Below are 22,960 nucleotides of genomic sequence, written 5' to 3' on the forward strand. Positions count from 1 at the left end.
CAGAGACGGCGCTTGGGTCCAGCTTCTCTCAGTTCCTGAGGTAACGTGAAAATGAAACACATCTTATTGTATCTAACAAAGATGCCTTTGGCCAAAGCTCCGGGAGCCGCTCTTACCTCTCCTTCCTTCATTCCCTCCGCCTTTCTTTTAATTTCTCATCTGAGAGGCTACAGGGTTGAGGCTGACATTTTACTGATAGATAGCAGCTCCCAGCACAGCCTGGTGCCAAGGTCTCCAGCTGCTCAGATGAATTCAGCTCTCAGTGATCACAGGAGCCACACTGCTCTGTGAATCTGCACCACCCGTGGATCCTCCTGCACTGAGGTGGAGGAGAGGAGAGCCCCGAAGATGGGAAGATAATCAACTTTACCTTTTCAGGCAGCCGTCGGAGAAAAGAAACTAAACAAAGTGGCTCACCTGCATTTTTATTTTAGTATCTTACTGGGTTTATCCAAATAAATGTCAGTACCAAAATGCCTTCTCTTCAATCTAGACGTGTTATTGAAGATTTTTCTTCTGGCTGAGGAGTCCCATGCGTCACCATTGAACAATAACTTAAAGGAGCTCTGTTTTCTTGTTATTACATTCAAGGTTTCTCATCAAAACTCTGCATGTTTATCCCTGATGTCTAACAAACATGTTGGATGCATTTCCTTCCTCATAGCACTAAAATGTGCAGCACTTACCTCCATGTTTGCCACCTTGCAGTCTTCTTCTTCACTGGCTCTGCCTTCGCATTACTGGCACCACCTGTCAATCAGTGGAATAGCGTGCAAGTGGCAGGAGGGATGTGGAGTGCATAATGGACATGTTACAAGCAAGCTTGTAGCTCTCCATCGCACACAAACACTGGGCACCAGGCTGAGAAGTGTTTCACTGCACTCTCTGTTGAGAGGAGCCTTTCTGGGGTCATGTAAATGCAACCCCAAGAGAATTTTATGGAAAATGCCATTTCAAACCGTTCTGTGATGTACCAAGGTAACATTGAGGAGGCTACTCAAAGACAAAAAGGATACCTGGCAAAAGTTTTGCTTATAGCCAGCAAAAAAGCTCTGACAAGAAAAAATGCTGACCTTGCGGGAAAAGAACAATGGTTTGAGATTGTTCAGGATGTTTTTTCAGTGGAAAAATGAGCTTTCATCTGCTGAGACTTAAAGGAAATATATGCGAGAGGAGCTGTGGATCATTTATATGAAACACGATGTCAAACAAGCAACTTCATATGAATAATCTATTTTAAAAAGTATGTATTAAATAATTAATTATTAGATTTAAAATATGTATAAATAATATAAAAGCTGGGGGTACTTCCTGTCAGAATAAAGCGTCTTGTAGTGACTATGCTTCATGCAGATGGAACCAACTTCCTAAATCTAAAGAAAAACCTCTGCTGCTTTTTCAATGATTGTTTTCTCTCCTGCATTTTGTTACCTTTGTTGCATTCACAACTTATTCCATCTCCACACTGAAACTGTATTTCTGCTCTATTCCATTTAAATTTCATTGTATTTTCTGTATTTTAGTTGTTTGCAATTTGCTTTTTTGGGTTGTTTATTGTCTTGGATGTTGTTCTGAAGCTCTTCTGTGCCCATGCAAAGCACTTTGAATTGCCTGGGTTTGAAATACGCTTCATAAATAAAGCTGCCTTGCCTCGTTGGATCTGAAGCGCATTGTCAAGTTTGTGTTTGTCACTCTGCAACAGTTACACAAACTGCTTCAAAAACGATGTGTTAGTCAACGCAATGAAATGACAGACAACAGGATCCCGGCTCTTCCAGACCCATGACAATAAGAAGAAGAACAACAAGGCTTTCAGCACTCTTCAGATTATTTGTAGAACTGTAGAATGTAAACGCCTCCTCGTGTCATTATTACTGATGACATGACATTGGCTGACAGTGGTAAACAATCTTTTCTTAAAGGAGGTTTTGCCTTTATTAGACAGAAGGCAGTTGGGACAGCCGTGGAAAGGAGGGGAAGAGTGAGGGGGGTGTAAGACAACAATCCTATAGGACAACAGGACGCCCCTCAATCCCCAGGTTAATGACAGAATGGCAATGGTGGAGTCAGAGAATTATGCGTAGGTCAGTAGAAACAAGTTTTTTACACATTTGAAAATAAAAGCACACCAAAGGTCCTGTAATCTACACAGAAAGACATGTCCCTCCCCAGCTTCAAACCAGCCTTTATTCAGACACTTCCCCTACAGGCAGGGGAACACACACACACACACACTGTAGACAATGTGCAAAAAGCCCAAGTGTTAATGCCACCCTCACCGTGACTGTTTCAGTACATTGGAGGGAAAGCGAAGCGTTCATAAGACATTTTTTTGACCCAATTTGTTGGCGAAAAGCTTACTGACAGCTGGTGAGTTCTGGGTGAAAATCTGTTTGAATTCCCCCTCCGGCAACAATTAGTTCACACAAACTTATTCTTCTTAGTCTTTTGGGAGAGCGACGCTGCCTGAAGCCCCAGGCTAACTCTCAGAGCCACAACACAGACTACTACAACACACACAGTGTCCCTGAAGTCCCACATACAACATAAACCTGAGAAACAGCCCAATCTAATTATGCACGGAAGATTTAAAGAATGCTGGATTATATTTGAGTCCAAACCATGTTGCTGCGGCAGAAAATCCCACATTGGTAACAGTGAAAAACTCTAATGGGATCAATGCAAAATGATTTGGCGTCTGGTTGCACAGAATCAGGGGTTATAACAACGACTAGCCTAATTCCTCTGCTGGTTGGTTGGCATTCATTTTTATCCACCAGTCCACCTGTGTATTTCCCCACTTACTTTAAATTTAATATTGCACTTCTATAACACTGTCAGACTTCACTCAAAACCTGACATCTACATCACCCACAATGCAACAGGGATTCCGGTGTGTTATGCTTCTAGTGACTAATGTAGCCTGGAGCCACTAGCCTCAAGCCGAGATGAGGAGCGTGCAACCAACACCAACTCAAGTGACATCGCAGTTCATTAGATTTTGCACAGCTCCCTCTGAAGGCACAAAAAGGATTTACGCAACTTTTTTCACGCTCGTAAACAGAGTTCCCCTTTAATCCTTCTCATTAAGCTCTGTTGTTCTGATTAAATGGAGTTAAACACAGCTTCTCTTCTTCTCTATGAGGAGCATTATTTCTCCACGAGGGCGGCCTTGTTGCTGTGTATGTTAGGTGCGTCATAATATCCCTGCATAAAAATTCAATAGCTACAGCTTCCAGGTCTTCTGATGAAGACACCTTACATTTAATAAAATAATAAAACATGTGACAACTCGACAAGAGGCCACACTTTTCATATCCAGTCTGTATCATTATTACATTATTGTTATGTCACATTTCTTGTACTCACTGACTGAAAGATTAGAAAATGTCACACATGCTGCATGTTGCTGTGGAAGCTGTCATGACAGAGTGTGCAATAAATGTCAGGAGGGTAGAAAAGCAACCACCAATGTTTTGTTGTTTTTTTTAATGTGCAGTGGGATTCAGGGTGCAAGAGTGTCACACATCGCCACCAGCCTCGACTGTTATTATGGTTTCCCATGTTATTATGTGGACTTCTGTGTCAGTTTTCATTTTCATTTGAGTGCAGCAGCAGGGACCTCACCGCCACCCTGGCAAATTGAGACATACAGTGAGTGGATCCTTATATTTGAGTCTTAAATGGGTATTTTTGGACAGAAGGTGAAAACTCTTCACTGCGTCTATGACAGTGATAACTCATCAAATGTGTGTGAACAACCAAGCAACCTCCAAATCCTTGAAAATAGATACAAAAAAGAGATCATTTTAATCCATGCATATGTATGTACAGTGCAGTGAAGTGCACTGTATTTCCTATGCATGAGTCATCCTTCTGTTGTACATGTGTGCATACACTCTGACGTCACTATTTGAAGCTGTAAAACATTTCCTGTTAGAGCACAGCTTTGTGCGTTCATGAGCAGCAGTAACCCATGGCATTCATTAGGTTCATTAGAAAGTGTTTCTAGTGTAGGCAGTGATGGATGGACGGTGGTTTCTGCTGCCCCCTGGTGTTGGATGACTGACAATATCTTGCATATCTGAGCATTCAGCATTCAGAGGCAGCTGGAGTTCATGTTTTAGTAAATGATTGTTGTAAATGTCATTCCAAAATCCTGGGCATTAATCTGCTGCTGTAACAGCCTCTCACATGAAGGCCTTCCACCAGATGTTGGAACCAGCCTGCCGGGATTGGCCCCCATCAGTAAGGTCAAACTGATGTTGGATGATCAGACTTCAGTGGAACTAGGGGGCAAAACCTTGGAAAATATCCCCAGATCAAGAGAACACAAACATTTCACACCTTAGTTCATGTGACGCTGATGACTCTGGTGTGGCCGTCGCAGTTTGAAGGCCCCTGCTTTGAGGTCGCTCATTGATTGTCTAACAGTGTGTGAAATCCCCGTCCGACAAATATTGTAGCTGCCCAAGCAGATGACTGGCTCGGTGTGCGATGGCGTGAAAGCATGCAGACTTTGTTCCTTTTCATTTTCACACAACCACCTCTGTCACTTTGCTTTCGTACAGGTGAGTGCAGCACCGCTATGAACACGGAGTCCATGGAGGCAGCAGGAAGCAGCGAGGAGAAGTCTCTCTCTCTCTCTCTCTCTCTCTCTCTCTCTCTCTCTCTCTCTCTCTCTCTCTCTCTCTCTCTCTCTCTCTCTCTCTCTCTCTCTCTCTCTCTCTCTCTCTCTCTCTCTCTCTCTCTCTCTCTCTCTCTCTCTTTTTTGTTTAAAAAAAGGTCCAAACCTTCATTGAAAAGCTTTATTTAAAAATGTAGTTGGCTGGAAAAAAGTTCAGATTCAGTGAACATTGCAATAAGCCACAACTTCAGATACAAAGTGCTCATTTAGTCATCTGTACAGCGAATGTGAATTTGATCGACGACACAGAAGACAAACTTTTGCAAACAAAGCACCACGAAAAGTTAAAAACAAAGAAACTGACAAAACTGTCAGCTCTGAAAACTGAACTGAATAAATAAAATAAACACCTTGCATGTCAGCATGTCTTCAAAATATGCAGAGTTATCGACTTAATGCTGTGTCAATGGGTGTTTTTTCCTTCAGCATGGCTCAATTAATTGACTGAACCAGCAAATGCAATATTGATCCCCGTCTGTGGTCTGTGAAGCGGGAACCTCTGCAGGTGCACATGATCAACAGCACTGAGGATTTGTCGCCCACTTCAATGTAAAATAGTCAAACTGTCATTTTGCTATGGCTTGGATTCAGTAATAATCACATTAATAATAATAATCATCATCATCATAATCACAAATTCAATCAGCTGATAAAAGCGAGCCAAATGGGACAAAACACTTTGCACTGAAACAAATGCTGTACATCAAAACCCCAAGACACCCTCAAAAAAAACCAAAACCCTTAAAACTCTAGACAAGTGTCTGCAATCCAACCTCAAGATTCAATTTAACAGCTTTTACCATTTCATATATTAAAAAAAGAGATTAGACTGGCCAACAGCCGCTGTGCGGTGAAACGGCAAAACAGCCTGAATTTAAAAAGCTTCTGTGGGAGCTCGCCGCGGAGCTAAATGACTCATTTCTGGTCTTTTATCTTTTCTGTTACCATCAGTCTCTTAACACAAACTAGAGATCATGAATATCTGATATAAAGGCTGATTTCTGCCAAAGATACGAGAGGCAATTATAGAGCAGAGGAACCTCACATTAACTGCGTTTTCATGTCACTTGAGTCTTTCATCTGATTGCTTTTGTGTTCTGACTTGACAGATTCTCTGCAACAGAAAACACTGGAGGAAAACTCTCACGTTCATAAGCAATAAAGAAAATAATGAAAACGTGTTAAGCTATAAATAAAACGTCCCTTTTTATGTTATAAAAATGGGCTTTTGAAGAGACTAAACCTGTGACCTTCATGTCACATGATATCACCATCAACATCACGTGTTTTATCAGTAAATTCCATGTAAGCATAGAGCTCTGCTGTTGTCCTAGTTCACCGCCCTGTTGTTGGAAATAACATAACACAAAATGTGTATTAATCCACTGCTAAAAATAGTCCCTAACAACTCTGTTATTTCCTCCTGTTTGAGCAACATTTGTTCAAAATTACAGAGAGCACCTGTTTCAGGAAATGAACGAGCCTTTTTAAAAAATGAAATTCTGTATTTCTGAGCTATTTTTGAAGATCGTTTGAAGGTTGAGGAGGAAGCAGTGGCCTCAGGCAGGCTGAGGAAGTCGAAGTGGTATTGACAGACAGACGAACACGCTGTTGATTTTAGTCTTCTCATTGTTTTTCAATAGAAAAATAGAGAACAATGCAAGTCTTATCTTTTAAGGAGAGAGAGGTTTCTGCCAGTTTAGTGTATAATCAAACATATTTAAAAAAGTACCCAAGTGGATTTTCTGTGAAAGTCACACAAACATCTGCAACAGATCGTCGAACTCTTCCTTTACATGCCAAGTCTAGTTTGGTTCAGTGAATAAAGATTGCATTTAATCTCTCATTTCATCATCAATTCTTGGCATCAGGAATTCAATTTGGTTCAGTACATCATGAAATACTGTCAGTGAACCAATTTCAAGATGTTCTTCTCACATCCATTAAGCCTTTTTTCAGTGCATTGTTTAATTAGGATATCTAATTGGTTCTGTTGCAGGCCGGAGCAAAACAGATTGCAAAAACCTGAATCATCAGACATCAGTCTCCATGAATGCTAAACTCCCATTCATGCCAGCTGTGCACAGGACTGACCTCCACAATGCTTCACATGCATCATGTGAACAAATCCAGAAATGAAGGAGTCAAAAACCAATGCATGTCGGTCTGCCAGTCAGCTTCACTTTCAGCAACTATTTGATGAATTGCCATGAAATGTTGCACCAGGCCAAACCCTAAGGACTGTGGTGATGCCCCGACTTTTCATCCAGCACCACCATGAAGGTCACGTTTGGATGGATTGCAATTCAAAACTGGGAAAACACAAAAACCAACCTGCTGAAAAGAGAATCTTTTTGACATGATGGCACCGAACATTAAGACCAGAAGTGTTCAAAAATCATCACACACACAGGTTCAGTAGATAAGTTAGAAACCACTGACACACAATATTTACCCTCATATTGTTTTGTAACCCACCCATCCAAAGTAAAAATACAAGCCATAAATCTGTCCTTCATTCACAGATCAATACCACTGATACAGCAGCAATAAAGAAAAAAAAAACAAAACAGAACCACGATAGCACAACACACAGTTCAATAGGCACAGCAGAGCATTGGCTAATGTAGTGCACATTCAGTGACGTGGGTCAGTATATGGCTCTCTGTTAGACAGAAGTTCATGAACAAAACTTGACATGACGGTCTGTTTTAAGCTGCTAACTGTGGGAAAATGACATCCTTTTTAGACCGAAGAATTGGAAGTGATAGCAGAATATCAGCCATCTTTAAAGCAGCACCTGCAGTATGCTGGATATGTCCTTCAGATTTATGTCAGCGCTGTCGGACGGAAGGGAAGCGGCCCACACCGCTCTGACGGGGGAGTCAGGGGCTGCTAAACAGCAATGAATCAAACTCCATCAACCATGAAGAAAACAATTCAACAAACTTCCTTTCTTGACCAAGTCGCCTGTGGAGAGAGGATGAATGAACGGCTGCACATTATCCCTGACGCAGGATATGATGCACGGAGGTGTTTTATTTTGATGAAACTCCACAGCAACTGCAAATGTAAGACTGCACCACAGCCTTCATTCATTCCCCTTCATGTAATGGAAAGCAAGAGTGAATGCAATAATTTAATCAAAACCAGGATGAGATTTAAACCCGGCAGAGTGCAGCTCTATGACAACACATACCATAAAGAAAAGAAGCAACAATCGAAAATCACAGAACCAATGTGTACATTCATAAATAAATTAAAATAAAATGGACGTCCTTATCCGTACAGCCCAGACTGAAAATCATTCAGGGCTGGGTCATTCATTGGACATTTAGATATATTTTACCTTCAAACGTTTGGGTCATATAAACAGGACTGACACCCCAGGATTACTCACTGCCACACCAAATGAAAAGACCAGCAAACAACAACCAGATTTCCGTTTGAAAACACAGGAGGTGTGAATGTGCAGTAAGCTTTACCACATTTATCATCTCGAAAAGAAGCACTGCTACATGTGCGTCAGCGGTGCCCAATAAGTAAGCCAATCTAAGTTACCGTCGTTGCATTCTGGGCCTTCAAAGTTCACACACACACACATACACGCGCCAAAAAGGCTTAAATTCATTGCACATGACCAGTAAGCTTTTAAATATGTTATTGTGTAGCTCTTGGGTTATGGCTGGCTTGCTTTCACAAACATCCTAATTACAGCCAGCTTTTGTTCAAAGATTTTCACCTGACTTTATAAACGCTTCCTGAGCAATAGCTTTTAACCATTTTAACAAAAACTAAATTATATTGCACATTCTGGTACAATTACTCACTTCAAAGGAGGAAACTGCTCAAAGATCTGGGAGCAGCTGGAGAAACTGTTTTTGCTCTGCACACTTCCCTCAACCTGGATAAACGGACTAAAATGAAGAAACTGATGGAATATCTGTACAGTATCAGACTATAGAAAAATATAAATAACTGTCAAAAGGAACATTAATAACAAATAACTTACAGGGCAGCAATATGCCATTGGAGCGTCTAGTCTGCCTAAGGGTAATAGTGGCAGAGTGAGACCTCTTACTTTCTCTGTGCTAAAGAGCAGCTAGCCACATACGGGTTAGCTCGGCTATTCTGTTAGCAGCACAAAGTTTCATTGTATGTGCAGAAAAGCAACTGGCGGTAAAAAAAACAAAACAAACTGAAACCCATCTCTTGGCAAGACGTAGTGTTTATCCTTCATACTTCAACGAAATGCAACGTTAGACAGCCAATCATCAGCATTACTTACTGGCTCACTGACGCTGAGGAGATTCACTCCTTTTGGTACCAAAAACGTATTTATCTTTTCAACTTGTCAGTATCGAAACATAGGCATTTGCTTTTCAGCAAGGCACTGGCCTCAGAACTGAAACTGGTCCCTGTACACTGTGCTGCAGCTGCACTGCTCCTCAACACTTAGGGCAGGACAACACAGGGAACAGATGTCCAAAAAGGGATTCAAAAGTATAACTTAACTTCTTCAATGTCATTTTTGAGCATTGCCAAAGCACAGACTTTCACAAATAACATGATTCCTCCATTAAGGCAATCTGTTTAAATACAAATTTAGCTGCACATGCTCAATAGATTTACGTTACTGCACCTTCAAACATCTGTGAATTAGCAGAATTAAGTTGTGGATGACTGACGATTTCCACCTCACATGGCAAAGACAAACTCAGGGAAGACATGATTGTTGTTACCATATACATACAGTACAAGAACTGTCCCAGTCACCCAAGTATTAATGCCTTCACATGATCTTCTGCCTTGTCTTCTGTTAGCGCCAGCTAATCACAACTGATTTAAAAAAGTTTTATACATTAGAGACCAGCTCTAACACAAACCTTTTCCTTAGGAAAAATAAAGAAAAAGGAAAAAAACGAACAAAACCGAAACAAAATAAACTCCTCCGCATGGAAACGTATCAAAGTACAGATGGACGGCACAGATCTGCTTTACCGCTCAACTCAGCGGTCCAGCGTGGACGGTTACATCAGAGATGCACCTGGCTGAGCGGCAATAACGGTCTCTGACTCATCCAGGACTCTGTGGGCCTAATCTTTACAGACCTCGCCTGTATGCTGACATCACTTGGGCGGGGAGGGCCATATGGGGATGGGATGGGCCTCCGTGTTGAAGACATACTTGTCGAGACTAAGCAGCTCCATGTCGTCAGAGAAGAGCAGATACAAGTACTTTAGCGTCTCACCCAGGAAGAAGCTCTCCATCTTGTCCCGGGGCCCGGGATTGACGGGGTCACGGACGTTGTTGATGGACGTGTAGCCACCACCGGGCACCTGAGGAAGTGGAAGTGAAGTTTGGTCAGGTGCGTAGAAAACTCTAGAAAGTACTCTAGAAAGAATGTGGTCTTTGCTGAGGACTCATCTGTCTGTACCTTAGTGTGGTTATTGAAGCTCTGAAGTATGTCCCATCCCCAGTCTCTGTACTTGGTGTCCTTAGTGAATCTGTACATGTAGAACAGACTTTCCACTGTTTCTGGCCTCAGCAGGTTGTGTCTGTCTGCAGGCTGGAGGACAAAGGAGAACTTGTCAACAAATAGTCAAGTGAATAAAAAGGGATCAGACAAAGATATTGCTTTGTTTGGCCCTCACACAACCAGTCAGTCCTGCAGACAATGAAGAGGCTTTCGTCAACACATCTTATCAAGAGCAGCATCGGTGAACGCTGCTACACTTCAGATTAAATGCAAATTAAGAGCAGACAGATCCAGAATTCAAAGTATGAGTGCACAGCAGACAGAGGCACACAAATCATATTCTATGATTCCTTCATATGTTTTGATGAGATGTGACAGGATTTATGGCTCTAAGCATGAAGGCTGAAGAAAAGGCTTTATCATCAAACCTGAACGTACATCAATCTGTGCACTGACAGCAAATCATCCGAGGACAATGTTTTTAACAAGGGTTTCTCCTTTCCAGCAGCGGTTAGCTCACTCTGAGTGCCTCATAGGAAACACATTAATAAAGCTCTCTGATCTGACATTTGTTTCCTTAGTTTTTAATCCTAGAATTAGAATCAGCTCCTAAAATGTCTGAGATGTTTCATACTTATATTGAGGTTAATGATGGCAGCAGTGGAGACAAGGACTAATATATTGGATGCTCTGATAAACCAAAAGCAGCTAATGAAAAATAAAATGAGTGCTGAGGAGGGTTAGGGAGGTTATGATCACAACTCCCATGACAAATCTAGACTTAGCTGATTAAAACTGTATCCAGCAGGCCCGATCAAGAATCAGTAGTGGGCTCTCAATGCTTTTGGCTCCTTTAGCTTGAGATTTAATTGAAATTGCAGACTGTGCATTCAAAGGAGAGCAGACAATGAAAACAAAGGCTGATTCCAAATCCAAGTCTTAAATAGACACAGACATATAAACATCAACTCAAAGGAGATCCGACATGAAAATTAAGAACACAATATGAAAAATATGAAAAACAGAAAATCTAAATGATAAAACATCGATTTGAAAAAGAAGATGATCAAACAATGCTCTGAGTCTCACCTTAACAATGACATCACGGCTGTCGCTGGCCTGCAGGTTGAAGTGTACGATCTCTGGACTCAGACCAGTCTCCATCTGTTTGTACATCTGGTGACACGTCTCTATCAGCTCCACGGCCAGATCCATGTGGTCCCCCGGGAGGCCATTGTGGGCCCCCAATGCCAAGGTTCCTGGCAGGAAGCACACAAGGTGATCCTGGAGAGTGACCAGAGAGAGAGAGAGAGAGAGAGAGAGAGAGAGAGAGAGAGAGAGAGAGGTGCAATCAGACAGAGAAATGAACAGAGAATGATGAGGGCTGAAATTGGTTGGACTGGCTGCACAGTGAATGATCAACAAAAGCACAAAGGCTGGAGTTAACAAGGTGGCCGTTGTCTGTGAATGTGGGCTCATTGAGGTTTAGCAGAGTGCAAAATACTTGAGGACAATCAGGAGTTCTTGTGCTGTGTGTGGTACTTCTCGAACACACTAGGCCATGAAATACACATATATGCAGAGTTTTTCCCCAAAATTTGATTTTGAGGTTTTCTGCAGGTCCTCGGTTTTTTTAAGGAGCTTGTAACCCTATACCCCCCCCCCCTCCAATTTGTGATGAGCAACTCTACCATCTTGGGGTTGAAGCGGTTATGGGACAACTCTCCAACAAAGGTCAATCTGCTGGGCCCCGTCTGTCTCACGAGGTGTTTTCTCACTCCCTCCACAGCCTGGAGGTAGTCCTCCAACAGTCTGGACAAAAGATACTCATATTAGTCAGTTACATATGAGACATATCAGTCAGTCTGTAGTGACATGGTTCAGGGCTGTGCAATATGACTGAAGTTAGTATCTCAAAAGAAAAATATTTTTCTGATGTTGACAATATGGCAAATACATGAAACATTACATAGCTGCGACCTGTAAGCTGTGTGGGTTAACTACCTGCCCTGAATGTCACATCAGGTCACCTGACCCTCAAAATGTGTCTCTGCATTAACGTTGAATGTTCTGTCTCTGAAGTGATAAACAGTATGTTTGCTGTTCCAGCTTTTAATCCAGTTTCTCTCTCTCACACAGAACATCGACTTAGAAATATAAAGTTGGAATTACTCGTCTTCCGTCTTGCCTCCCTGGATCCACTGTTTGAGCAGGTATTCATAGTAGCTGTCTGCTCTGGCACCGAGTGTGAAGACTCCTTTGTGGGTGAACTGGCCACTGTTGGTGTTGATGAACATGGGCACCAGGCCATCTTGTTTACCTGGCAGTTTGTGGACCAGCTTCATGACCTCATTCACGACCTCCTGGAAAGGTTTACAAAAAAAAATTAAATAACTTATAACTACTAAACAACTATTAAATCTTTTTTACAGAATTGGAAGTAATGCCAAATCAAAACTAATTACTAACACACACACACACACACACACACACACACACACACACACACACACACACACACACACACAGAGTACTGTAATCTGTAACGGTGGCCCTCCTGGTGTCCCGACCTGGTACTGTGGCTCCTGGGTGAGGCGGCTCAGCTCTCTGAATTCCAGCTGAATGCTGGTGACCTCGGCCAGCGTGCTGTCTGACGTCCATCGAGGGGGGTGCGCCGTTCCCTTCCCGATGTTGACGTCTGAGAACGGGATCTTTGAGGGAGTTTTGAAGGCAGGCATCAACCTGGACCCAAGATCTTTCTTTAAGTGGAGACAAGAAACAGAATTAGAGGGGACAATGACCTTTTCTGTCCCGTACGAGATGAGTGTGGTTTGATCTTTTTTGAAAATGCAACTGATTTACACCTAACACTACCACATCAACAAATCTGAAGCCACCTGTTTACTGCCAAATGAAGTGAGGCAGAGGAGGCACCAAGACCATTATCAATTCTACAACGTACAACGATAGAGCGACATGAGCTGCATTCTGATTTGTTTAAACCTGATTTCTTGAAACACTGACAGCCGAGACTGTTGTTCCAAAACAACCAGAAATCGGAAGAAAAGAGGACAGTAAAAATGCCTCTTAAAGACTGACTCACAGCTTTCTCCAGGAAAACTTGGTCTCCTGTTAGATGGTAGGTACTCAGCAGGCCCCCGAGGATCCGGATGGTTGTCTCAAAAAGATTCACGTCCACATTCTTGTTGAAGGAGAGCTCTTTCTCTACCCAGTTCCTTGCCTCTGCAAACTCTATGTGGGGTGAGGCAGAGTACAAGAGTTGGAGGGGAAAGAACAACAGAAAGAGAAAGAATGACTTAGGATGGCATGAATTTAACAGGGCGGATGAAAGATGTTTTGTTGATGTTTTGCCTTTGAAATGATAAAGTGCTCATCCTAAGCCCCAGACTGTGGATCTGTCACATTCATGAAAAAGAAAACTGGACCGATTAAGTAATGCCATTATTATCACACTCCTATAACACTGTTACACTCTTGATAGACCATAAAACAGACAAACAAAGCAAAGATCAAAATTGATTCAGCAGAACCAGAGATATTGTATTTTTTATTCAATGCATTCTTCCTTGATAAAACCAGTGCAGGTGTGCTACTCGCGGCTAATAGTGCTGCTTGGCCCCAAGCAGCGGGCTGCAGAGATCTGGTAAGCTTGCTTCTTTCTGATTCCACACCTCACATTTATTTCAATCTCAAATTCGTAGTCTTCAATCGATGTCACAGACAGCTTCTCCCGCTGGAGCCACATGAGGCTTAAGACAACTTTTTTTCTCATGTGCAGCAGCACTCCTCAACACCATGAACAGACTTGGATGTGTACAATCAGGGGAATTCCCTTTTACATGTACATACCGTACAAAACAGCGTGAGATGTGAGTCAATGCAAACAGATGCAAACGTGCTCTGTGCAAATGATGGTACAGATGAATCTATGCAAGGTGAAAAGGTCTCAACTTGAACAAACTTTTTCTTGTATAACAAAACTGTCATATCTATATATCAGTTGTACTTGGCAACAGTACTGAACATTCCAAACAATCCCCAGCACTAAGAGAGAGGGAGTGAGTTACATACTATACCTTCTTTTAGACCCATAATCCACATGGTGTCCAGAGCATCAATGAGGGTCAAACCCAGTCCAAACCACTCGCCAAAAGACTTGGAGATGGGCTTGAGCTCATCATGACCCCAGGCATTGTCCTTATAGCCTTTCCACGCATGTCTGAAGGCATCACGTACAGCCTCCAGTCTGTCGACAGCTGCAGCTGAAACTGCAAACAAAGGCCCAACAAGGAATGAATAAGAAATGAGGGAGTAATCTGAAAAGTCTGGTTCCTCTCCAACATCTCAACAGTGCTTGTCTCATTTTCTGATTTCAGTGCAAGGAATACTCTGTGCCATGTGTTGATACTGCCGCTTTGAGCACAGCGGGGTGTTATCCTACAAGTTAAAAGCGGTCAATCTTTAAGGGGAAAAAAAAGGAGCTGGGCTTTAAACAGCATATACCAGTAGAGCTGGACAACACTACGTTAAAGAATCTGTTTGAGGGGGAAGTTTCTCAGTGCACCCGAAAAAATGAGAAAAGTTTGAACTTTTCGCTATGCCTGAAAGATGGAGACACGAGGTTGGGGAAAAAAGAGAGAATCTTATGGTTTCTGTGTCTTACATCATTTTTTTTAGTTTTTGACATTTTAAAGACCTTTGGTAAGAGTCCAGCACTGACCTTCCAGTGGGACGGTGTTAGCAGGGTTGGCTGGGGCTGGGGCTGCAACAGCCTCTTTCTCATCAGCTGAGGGCGGAGGCTCTGAGGCCTGGTCTGCTTCTATCATCGCTCCTCTCCAGCTGCAGGAGTGAAACCCAGCTTTAGGCCTCAATTTTTGATACATGTACTGCAAACAAGGGTCAGAGTACAACTAGAAAATGTTTCTGATCTTCTGTGTCCCATCATGTTAACATGTCATCAACTTTTTCACCTGACAATCTTCTTTTCTTTGTCCTCTTCCTCTCCATCTCCTTCTTGAACCACCTCTTGCTGTTGCTTTTCCCCACCAACGGTGTCTGAGGCGTTTCCATCTTTCTGCAGGGTCGGTGGACCTCTCTTGTTTGGGAATGTCTTTTTCTGCGGATAAACAAACAGCTAGAGCTAGAAATAGGAGGACAAACTGATCACCTCGTGGAAGAGGACTAAAAACACTCGATAAATAGTCCACATAGGCTAGTGATTGACTTTTTTTTACACCTATTTTAGCCAATTGAATCTCAAAGTGGAGCTGACACATGGGACTGTTCTTGACACACAACTACAAACCTGTGTGCTGGCAATTCAAGCACAAGAACAGAAAACCCCATCAGCAATGATTCGGAGTCACTAGTACTTTCACTACCTGTTTATTATTTTAGTGCTACAGCTTTACAGATCAACTGCCCAGAGGTAGTGTAACACACACAGCAGAACGTAACTAACATCATACATGTGTAACAGTACTGTAAGAAACTGCAGATGAAAATTGGTCAACCTTGGTCGACTCATTTTTGCATTTTTACTTATGTTGACTGAAGTCCCTGAAATAAATACAAATAAAAGTCTAACCTTAGTGGGAGGTTTGGCCAAAATGGGGATGTTTGGTCCTTTCGGCTCTACCACAGCCTCTGGCCCCAACGCTGGCTCCAAATGCGGCCCTGCCACAGGAGCCGGAGCTTTACCTGCAGCTTCAACCAATACAGATTTCACATCTGGAAGAATGGTCTTCAGCTCTCTGTTATTCAGCTCCAGCCACTCTTCCCTGTCAGACCACCCTGCACACACATGATCAACAAGAAAAAAAAGACTAAGTTCACATTATGCCACGCTATTTTAAAATCGTCTGATAAAACGCTGTCTCATTCTGAGACTAAGCAGGCCTACAGTCCATCATCTCTTTCCAGAGCTCAGTTTTTTCATTCCGCACTAAAATACAAAAAATTGTCAGCTTTATCTACTGTGGAGAGGGAGGGATTTTCAAAAAGCCCAGTTTTTAGTTGGGAAAACAAGATGTTTATCCATAGTACATGTAGAACAGTTAAATCAAGCGTCTGTGCACGATCACACAGGCATAAAAACTAATCTAAACGAAGACGACAACTATCACAGTGTCTCAAGTGGTGCTCAAGTAATTCACTGCAATTCATCATCACCATCAAACACATCACAGGCAATCCAACACTCATCAACTTCAACTCGTCATGCTGCAATACCATGAGAATTAATGACAGACTTTGTCTCTGTCTCTGTGTGTGATTGTGTGAGCTTAGCGTTGGTCGGGCATTGTTTACCTCTCCACTGCTCTGTGATGCTGGGATAGGAGAGCAGTCCAAATATGAGCAGTAGAGCCAGCAGGAACAGGATGAGGCTTCGCTGGAGCCGAGACAGCTGCTTCCATTTCTGTAGGCAGAAAAACAAACACAGAGTTTACTCCACTGAAACATGTCTAACAGCTCTCAATTCAAATCATATGCGACTGTCAGCAGATTCTAACATCATCCCCCTTTATAATATCATACAAATGTGTTTATACTTCATTTTGACGGCCTTCCATGTCTGACGTACCCTGTATAAACTCATCCTCTCCCTCCACCTGATGCACAAAGCCCAGTGACCACTCACAAATAAACAATTTAAGCAGCCTAACCCAGCAGTGCAGAGGAGAGGGAGGGACAGATTTGGGGGTCTCAGGAGAGGACGCTCACAGGCGGAGTGGTAGCACTCTGTTACCTGCTCTAATTAACACCTGTGCAACACCATGGTACTGTTGAGCCATTGTGTTTGAGCAGTGATGTGATGAAACACACAACAGACTTTATCTCAAGGGATGGATGTGTTCATTTTACCGTGCTGCAGTTCACTCAACATAACAACATTAACACTTAAACAGTGGTGCATCTTCACAAGTTTTGTCTGCATTTTTTTTCCTAATACAGGGCTTGGAATTACCAAAAGACCCATAATTAAATGTTAAGCAGATAACTTGAAAGCTCTGGGAGAACAGACCCACTCCCAGGAAACATTTTATCAACCAGGCACTTGTGGTACACGCAAGTGTGTTTCAGTCTTTTACCCCTCTGTGCCAACTGGATATGCAGATATGTAGATGATATATTTGACATTTTTAAAGTTGATCATTTATTGCACAATAAAGGAAAAACAATTATTCATTTTCTCTATCTATACTGTGCTGGAGGCAGGGAAACAGGGGAGCTGATGAAACAGACAATCACTCACACTCACATGCACACCGCTTAGATTCATTCAGAGCTTCCACCTGACTTGCGTGCATTTGGAAACCAATGTGAAATTGGGGTAAAACAGGCAGAGAGGAAACACTGAGCCACCAAGCCGTTAAAAGGAGCATGAGTTGCAGAGAACGATTTTCTCAGGAACCATAAAGAGCAATCAAATCTGACGAGCCACGGGTACAGCGGGATGCTGAGGCAGAGCGACATGTCTGCCATAAAGCTGGCTTTATAGAAAAAATGTCAGTTGATATACTGCTGAAGTAAACTGCTACAGATCAGTCGATGACAGCGCTGGTTTGTGCTGGTTGGTTCAATTCAATGAACTGAATGAACTATGAGAGCTGAACATGCTGTTTTGCTTTTGTTGAAGAAAGAAGTGCCACATGTAATGATGATTTAAGACGTCATTTTGCTTATGATCTACAGACAAATTAAAATAATCTATTTAATACAACATAGTCTTTTATAACAGTTTTAGGATGATTAAAAATGGATCCAAACGTGGATTCCATATACTTTTTTGGAAAAATAAAACTGATCTGACAATGAAGTGTTGAAGGATGGTCCAAATCTGTTTAAAGTGAAACAGATATTTTGGGAAATAAAATCTGTGTTAGGGCACATATCATAAAACCAATGGTGGAGGAAGAAGTGGAAAAAGTATTACCATCAATCTTAAAAGCACCAAAAGTAAAAGTGCAGAATGGACCATTTCCACATCATGTATATCATAAATTATATTAATGTGTACTTTACTGTTGCAGCTGATAAGAGTGGGGTTCTTTTAAATTGCTTGATATGCTGCTGTGATGCTTAACCTATAATGACACATCATAATTTAATAGTTGATTTACATTTTGTATTCAAGGTCTGGTGTCTGTAAGCTTTAGAGGGATTTCTTGGCAGAAATGTAATAGAATATTAACAGTTATGTTTTCATTGGTGTATAATCCCCTGAAAATCAGAACTGTTGTATTTTCATTCCCAAGCTGTCACATAAATGTTATTGACTAAAAAGTGCAATATTGCCCTCTGAAATGTAGTGGAGTATAAAGTAACACAAAATGGAAATACTCAGGTAAGTACAAGTACATTCCACCACTGCATGAAATGAAAGGGAGCACATACCAGCAGTCTATGACTCACATCTATACACCTGCACCCATTGTTTTCTGTGTGAGCCTACATACCTGAAGTGTTCTGACGTGTGTAATTGCAGGTTGTTGTGCAGCAGGATACACCAGTGTCACATTTAAACTCTGCAGAATATCACCAATTTTGTCAGATTTTCCTCGCAGAATGGCACATCCTGGCGACTGTTCCCTGACAACTACTTCTGTCTGTATGGTGTGTTCAGTGTGTATGCAAAGGGTGTCAGTTGATGTGGACGAAAATGCAGGATGGCAAATGATGCAGCTGGTGTCTGTGGCACTTGACACCGGTCATAGAGAAGAAAAAAAAGCTGTCATTGCTTGCCGAAAAAAATAACTTCTAATCTGTGCACCAGAAGCATCTAGGGCCATTGAACTGATAAAAGTGTGTCACACCGACAGGTTAATAACCAAGCAAGCCCTAGTGTGGGCCAAGTTGTAAAACTGGCTTGTACAAGGATAAAAGAGGAAAGCTGTGAACAAAGCAGCAAACTCCCCTGAGCAAACAAACAAAAGAAAGAGACATGAAATAAGTGCAACACCCGTATACCTGTAAAACCTGAGTGTCCAAACCAACAAAAGACATGAGGGGGGCTCATACCAGGAAGACATAAGGAGGAGTGAAAGGATTGAGAAATTTGAAAGTAAAAAAAAAACAAAAAAACAAGATGAAAGAAAATGTGCAGGGACAAGGAAGAGAGGTGGTGCAATGAACAGAATCTGTTTTATGTCCCTGTAGTGATCGGACACATAATGTGCTCAGGAAATGCTTTTATGTGAAGATTTGAAAGTTCAGGCTGCTCCACAACAAAGGAGGCACAAGACAGGAAGATTGAAACCTAAGAATCAATTTATCGCCAAGAAACATACATTTCACAAAGACAGAGATGATCTATCGCAGTGATCAGAAACATAACCAAGCAGTCGGATCCGTCCTGCTGAAGTCTTTTGCACATCCTCAGTCAGAACTGAGGGAGACATCATCTAAAGCTCAACAGCTAGAGCTTCTATTAGGCCATGAGGCATAATGATGCAAATCACTGAGCAGGACTGCTTTATGAAGAAACGTAATTTAGAGGATTGCTTCATCAATATGAAGTACCTTTTACCTATGTAACAAAAACAAACAAACAAAAAAATCATTAACTGGGGACCATTAAGTTTACTTGTATGGACGCATCTGCATTTGTGTTTTTCCACATTTAATTATTAAGGTTTACATCACCTTGTAAAATTATATGTTCTGTGACTTGCTCTGATATGGCAGGAATGTGTATGGACCTACAGAGGCAGATCACTTGCATCAAATCCAGAGTATCAGTGTCTAACTGGTAAAACTGTCCTGATCGGCATACTTCACCAGACAAACACTCACCCTCCAGCAGGACTGTCTCCGGTGTTTGCCGTTGTTGTAAGTGTGACTGTGTGGATCACTGAGTGTCAGAGAGATGAAGTCCTTTCTGGACGGTGGATACATCCTCTGATCGGGGCAGACAGTCGTAGGTCATAGAAGCTGCACCCAGAAAAGTAAAAAACACAGTTAGCCTAAAAATGACTATGTCCTAAAATAATAAATAGATAGTAAATAAATAAATAATAGTAATAAATAAATAGTGAGGTGAAATGTAAAATCTGAAAGTTCATCTCATCATTGTACTGAAAGGACTGGTTGAATAATAGTTCAACAAAAAATTAACTAATTAACCAATCATGTTAGTTATTCATACAGTAAAAAAAAAAAAAAATCCCACACATTTAATGGTTCCAGTTTCTCAAATGTGAGCATTTGCTACTTTATAGAGCTGTAAATGTAAATGCCTTTGATTTTTTCGAGGTTTTGGAGGTTATTTTCTGTGATTAATAGGTAAAAAGACTTTAGGGTATTTAGGCTAAAACCAGGTTATTTACCATGCATAAGTTTTTATATAGGAGAAACTATCAATTTTAGAAAACCTGCCATGAGGCGTAAACAGAGACATGTGATGTAAACTGTTGATGTGAATATGCCCAGCTATTATGCACAGCATATTCATTAGCTGTCACAGAGATAACTGCCTGTGTGCGTGAATTATTGCCTATACCTCCAGTACTATCCTCATATCACCAAGCTCAGTGTTACACTACACTGTTCACTGCAGCCTACTATTTGTTGCTCCAATGTGTGTATGTGCACTGGTCCTTTTTCTTCTTTGATAAATAAATTCCAGCTGCTGCGATGTTAATTTGCTGACACTTGCTGTGTACAACGTAAATTAAAACAGAAAGCCATCATTTGTCATCAAATGTGTTTGCAGAAAACGGTTTTATTAAGTGTTCCCGAGCCATGTACTTATATCCTTTATCCAATCATGTGTTCACAAAGTGGTGAACTTTGCTCCATCCTTGCTTGTGAGCGACTGAGCCTTTTGAGGATGTCCCTTTCATACCCAACCATGATACTCTCACCTGTTACCAATCAACCTGTTTACCTGTGGAATGCTCCAAACAGGTGTTTTTGGAACTTCTTAGAAACACGTTGTTGGCATCAAATTCAGAATAAGCATATATTTACAAAAATCAAGTTGAAGAGGTAAAACATTAAATATATTGTCTTGGTACTGTTTTCGATTGAATATATGAGAAAAAAAAAAAGGTTTTATTACTGTTTCTGCTTCCCAATATTTTGGAATTGGGGTTGTGTTTGAGCTGCAAGAGAGACCCACTCATATAAAATACAGCAAGGCTGCCAGCTGATTTACTATGAATGATGTGGCTTATATGACACTGTTGAGATACTTAAAAAATGCATTCCTCATCATCCTCTTCAGTACCATGGACAGCCGACATGAAGCTCTTAATGGCTCTGTACACGCACTAGGTCTTGAGTGCTGTTTTGGAAAACGGGTTTGACCACACAGAAGTGCTTTAAGAAAACACTTTTAACTTCTTAGATCGAATCGACTGCTATCGGGAAACGGGGCCGAATTCAACTTTAATTTAGTGACGCTCCATGAAACGGTCATGTAGCTAGTCTTTGAGAAAAAGCTATCACAGATAACAAGTAAAAAGAGTTTCAAAGTAAAGCTAAATGAAGTATAATTAAGACAATGCTCTCTAAGCCTCACAGTTGTCTTCTTAGTATAGTTGACAACAATTATTTTAAAAATGATCTCAAAAATGCAATTGATTTAAGTTGGCGTACACAAAGAAGCAACATCAGTCAATTACAGCGACAAGCTATATTAGCTAAAAACGCTTATTTATTACCTTAGTTACACCCCTGCCTTCCACACATCCCTGACATGCAGTTTCATACAAATTCAGCTGCCTCCCCCTCACCTTCGTGCCTGGTTGGCTGCCTCACAGCGACGTTATTCTCCTCTGGAAGCTACACGGCTGTTAGCTAGCTACGAGAGGCTAACTTGCTTCTTCTCTCGTTTCTGAAATGGAAAGTGACGCTCTTCGGCTGTCACGACAACCACCATGTAGTTAAGTTAACGCAGTAGTCTGTCCAACTGTCACACAAGACGAACCGCTGCTACATGAAATGTGCAACACATAAAACTGAGGGAAACATGGCTAAACTTAGCGACAGAACAGCCACAGCCAGATGCGGAGGAAACGTAGAAGCTGACGACCGGTTACGCTGTGCGTCATGTGACGTGTGCACGTGTGCTGATGGTTCGAGCGTTAACCCTTAACGAGCCCTCAGCGCCATGTTTCCTGCTGAGGTACTAACATTTTCTGGCATTACAGCTCGTTTTGTTTTCATTCCAGTGGTTCTTAATTCAAGAAGTCATCTGAAAAACTACTAATCCTGAAATACATGCTCCATATGAGACCATATAAATATTACAATTGTAAACTATATTTAACTTAACTATATTTCACTGTACTGATACTTCTCTATATAGTTGAATTGCTTTCTTGTAGACATTTTTTGCATGTTCAACTACACTATAGGTAACACTAGCAATTAATTCACTTAAGATGTATCACTTGAACATTGTCTGCATTTTTCTTGCAGTTAGGATCAAATTACATAATCGTTGCCAAATACTTATAAGCACATGTCACTTCCTCCTTCCTATAGAGGAATTCTAAGTTCAATAAATTGTATTATTTTAGATGATGCAAAATAATAAACTATGAATCACATACAATGTAAAATACATGAAATTCATTCTAATGACTCACTGACAGAGGGAAAGTCAGTGTATTGCACACTTGCACTGGCGTTGCCCTGTGGATGCCTTTCTGAATCAAGTTTGTGTTTCCATGTTCTTTTGTTGAAGCCTCAGAGGGATGCTGAATGCAAACAGGGTGGACTTAAACATGTGGAAGAGGCCCAGCAGCCACAGGCCAATGCAAGAT

The 22,960-nt window shown here is 41.5% G+C and overlaps 1 protein-coding gene across 1 annotated transcript; it reads right to left on the minus strand.

Moving 5' to 3' along the window:
• Window positions 1-8,283: 8,283 nt before the first annotated feature.
• Window positions 8,284-22,218, minus strand: man1b1a (mannosidase, alpha, class 1B, member 1a). Its single transcript, XM_070989778.1, has 14 exons — window positions 21,926-22,218; window positions 19,983-20,120; window positions 16,497-16,605; window positions 15,775-15,980; window positions 15,158-15,303; window positions 14,908-15,026; window positions 14,264-14,455; window positions 13,270-13,418; window positions 12,737-12,925; window positions 12,339-12,529; window positions 11,858-11,978; window positions 11,256-11,450; window positions 10,125-10,256; window positions 8,284-10,026 (listed from the first exon to the last, which is right to left on the minus strand). The coding sequence occupies exons 2-14, from the start codon at window positions 20,082-20,084 to the stop codon at window positions 9,817-9,819; spliced, it is 2,061 nt and encodes a 686-aa protein (XP_070845879.1). The 5' UTR covers window positions 20,085-20,120; window positions 21,926-22,218; the 3' UTR covers window positions 8,284-9,816.
• Window positions 22,219-22,960: the final 742 nt, after the last annotated feature.

This window comes from Chaetodon trifascialis, chromosome 20 (genome assembly GCF_039877785.1).
Source record: "Chaetodon trifascialis isolate fChaTrf1 chromosome 20, fChaTrf1.hap1, whole genome shotgun sequence".
NCBI classification, from domain to species: domain Eukaryota; kingdom Metazoa; phylum Chordata; class Actinopteri; order Chaetodontiformes; family Chaetodontidae; genus Chaetodon; species Chaetodon trifascialis.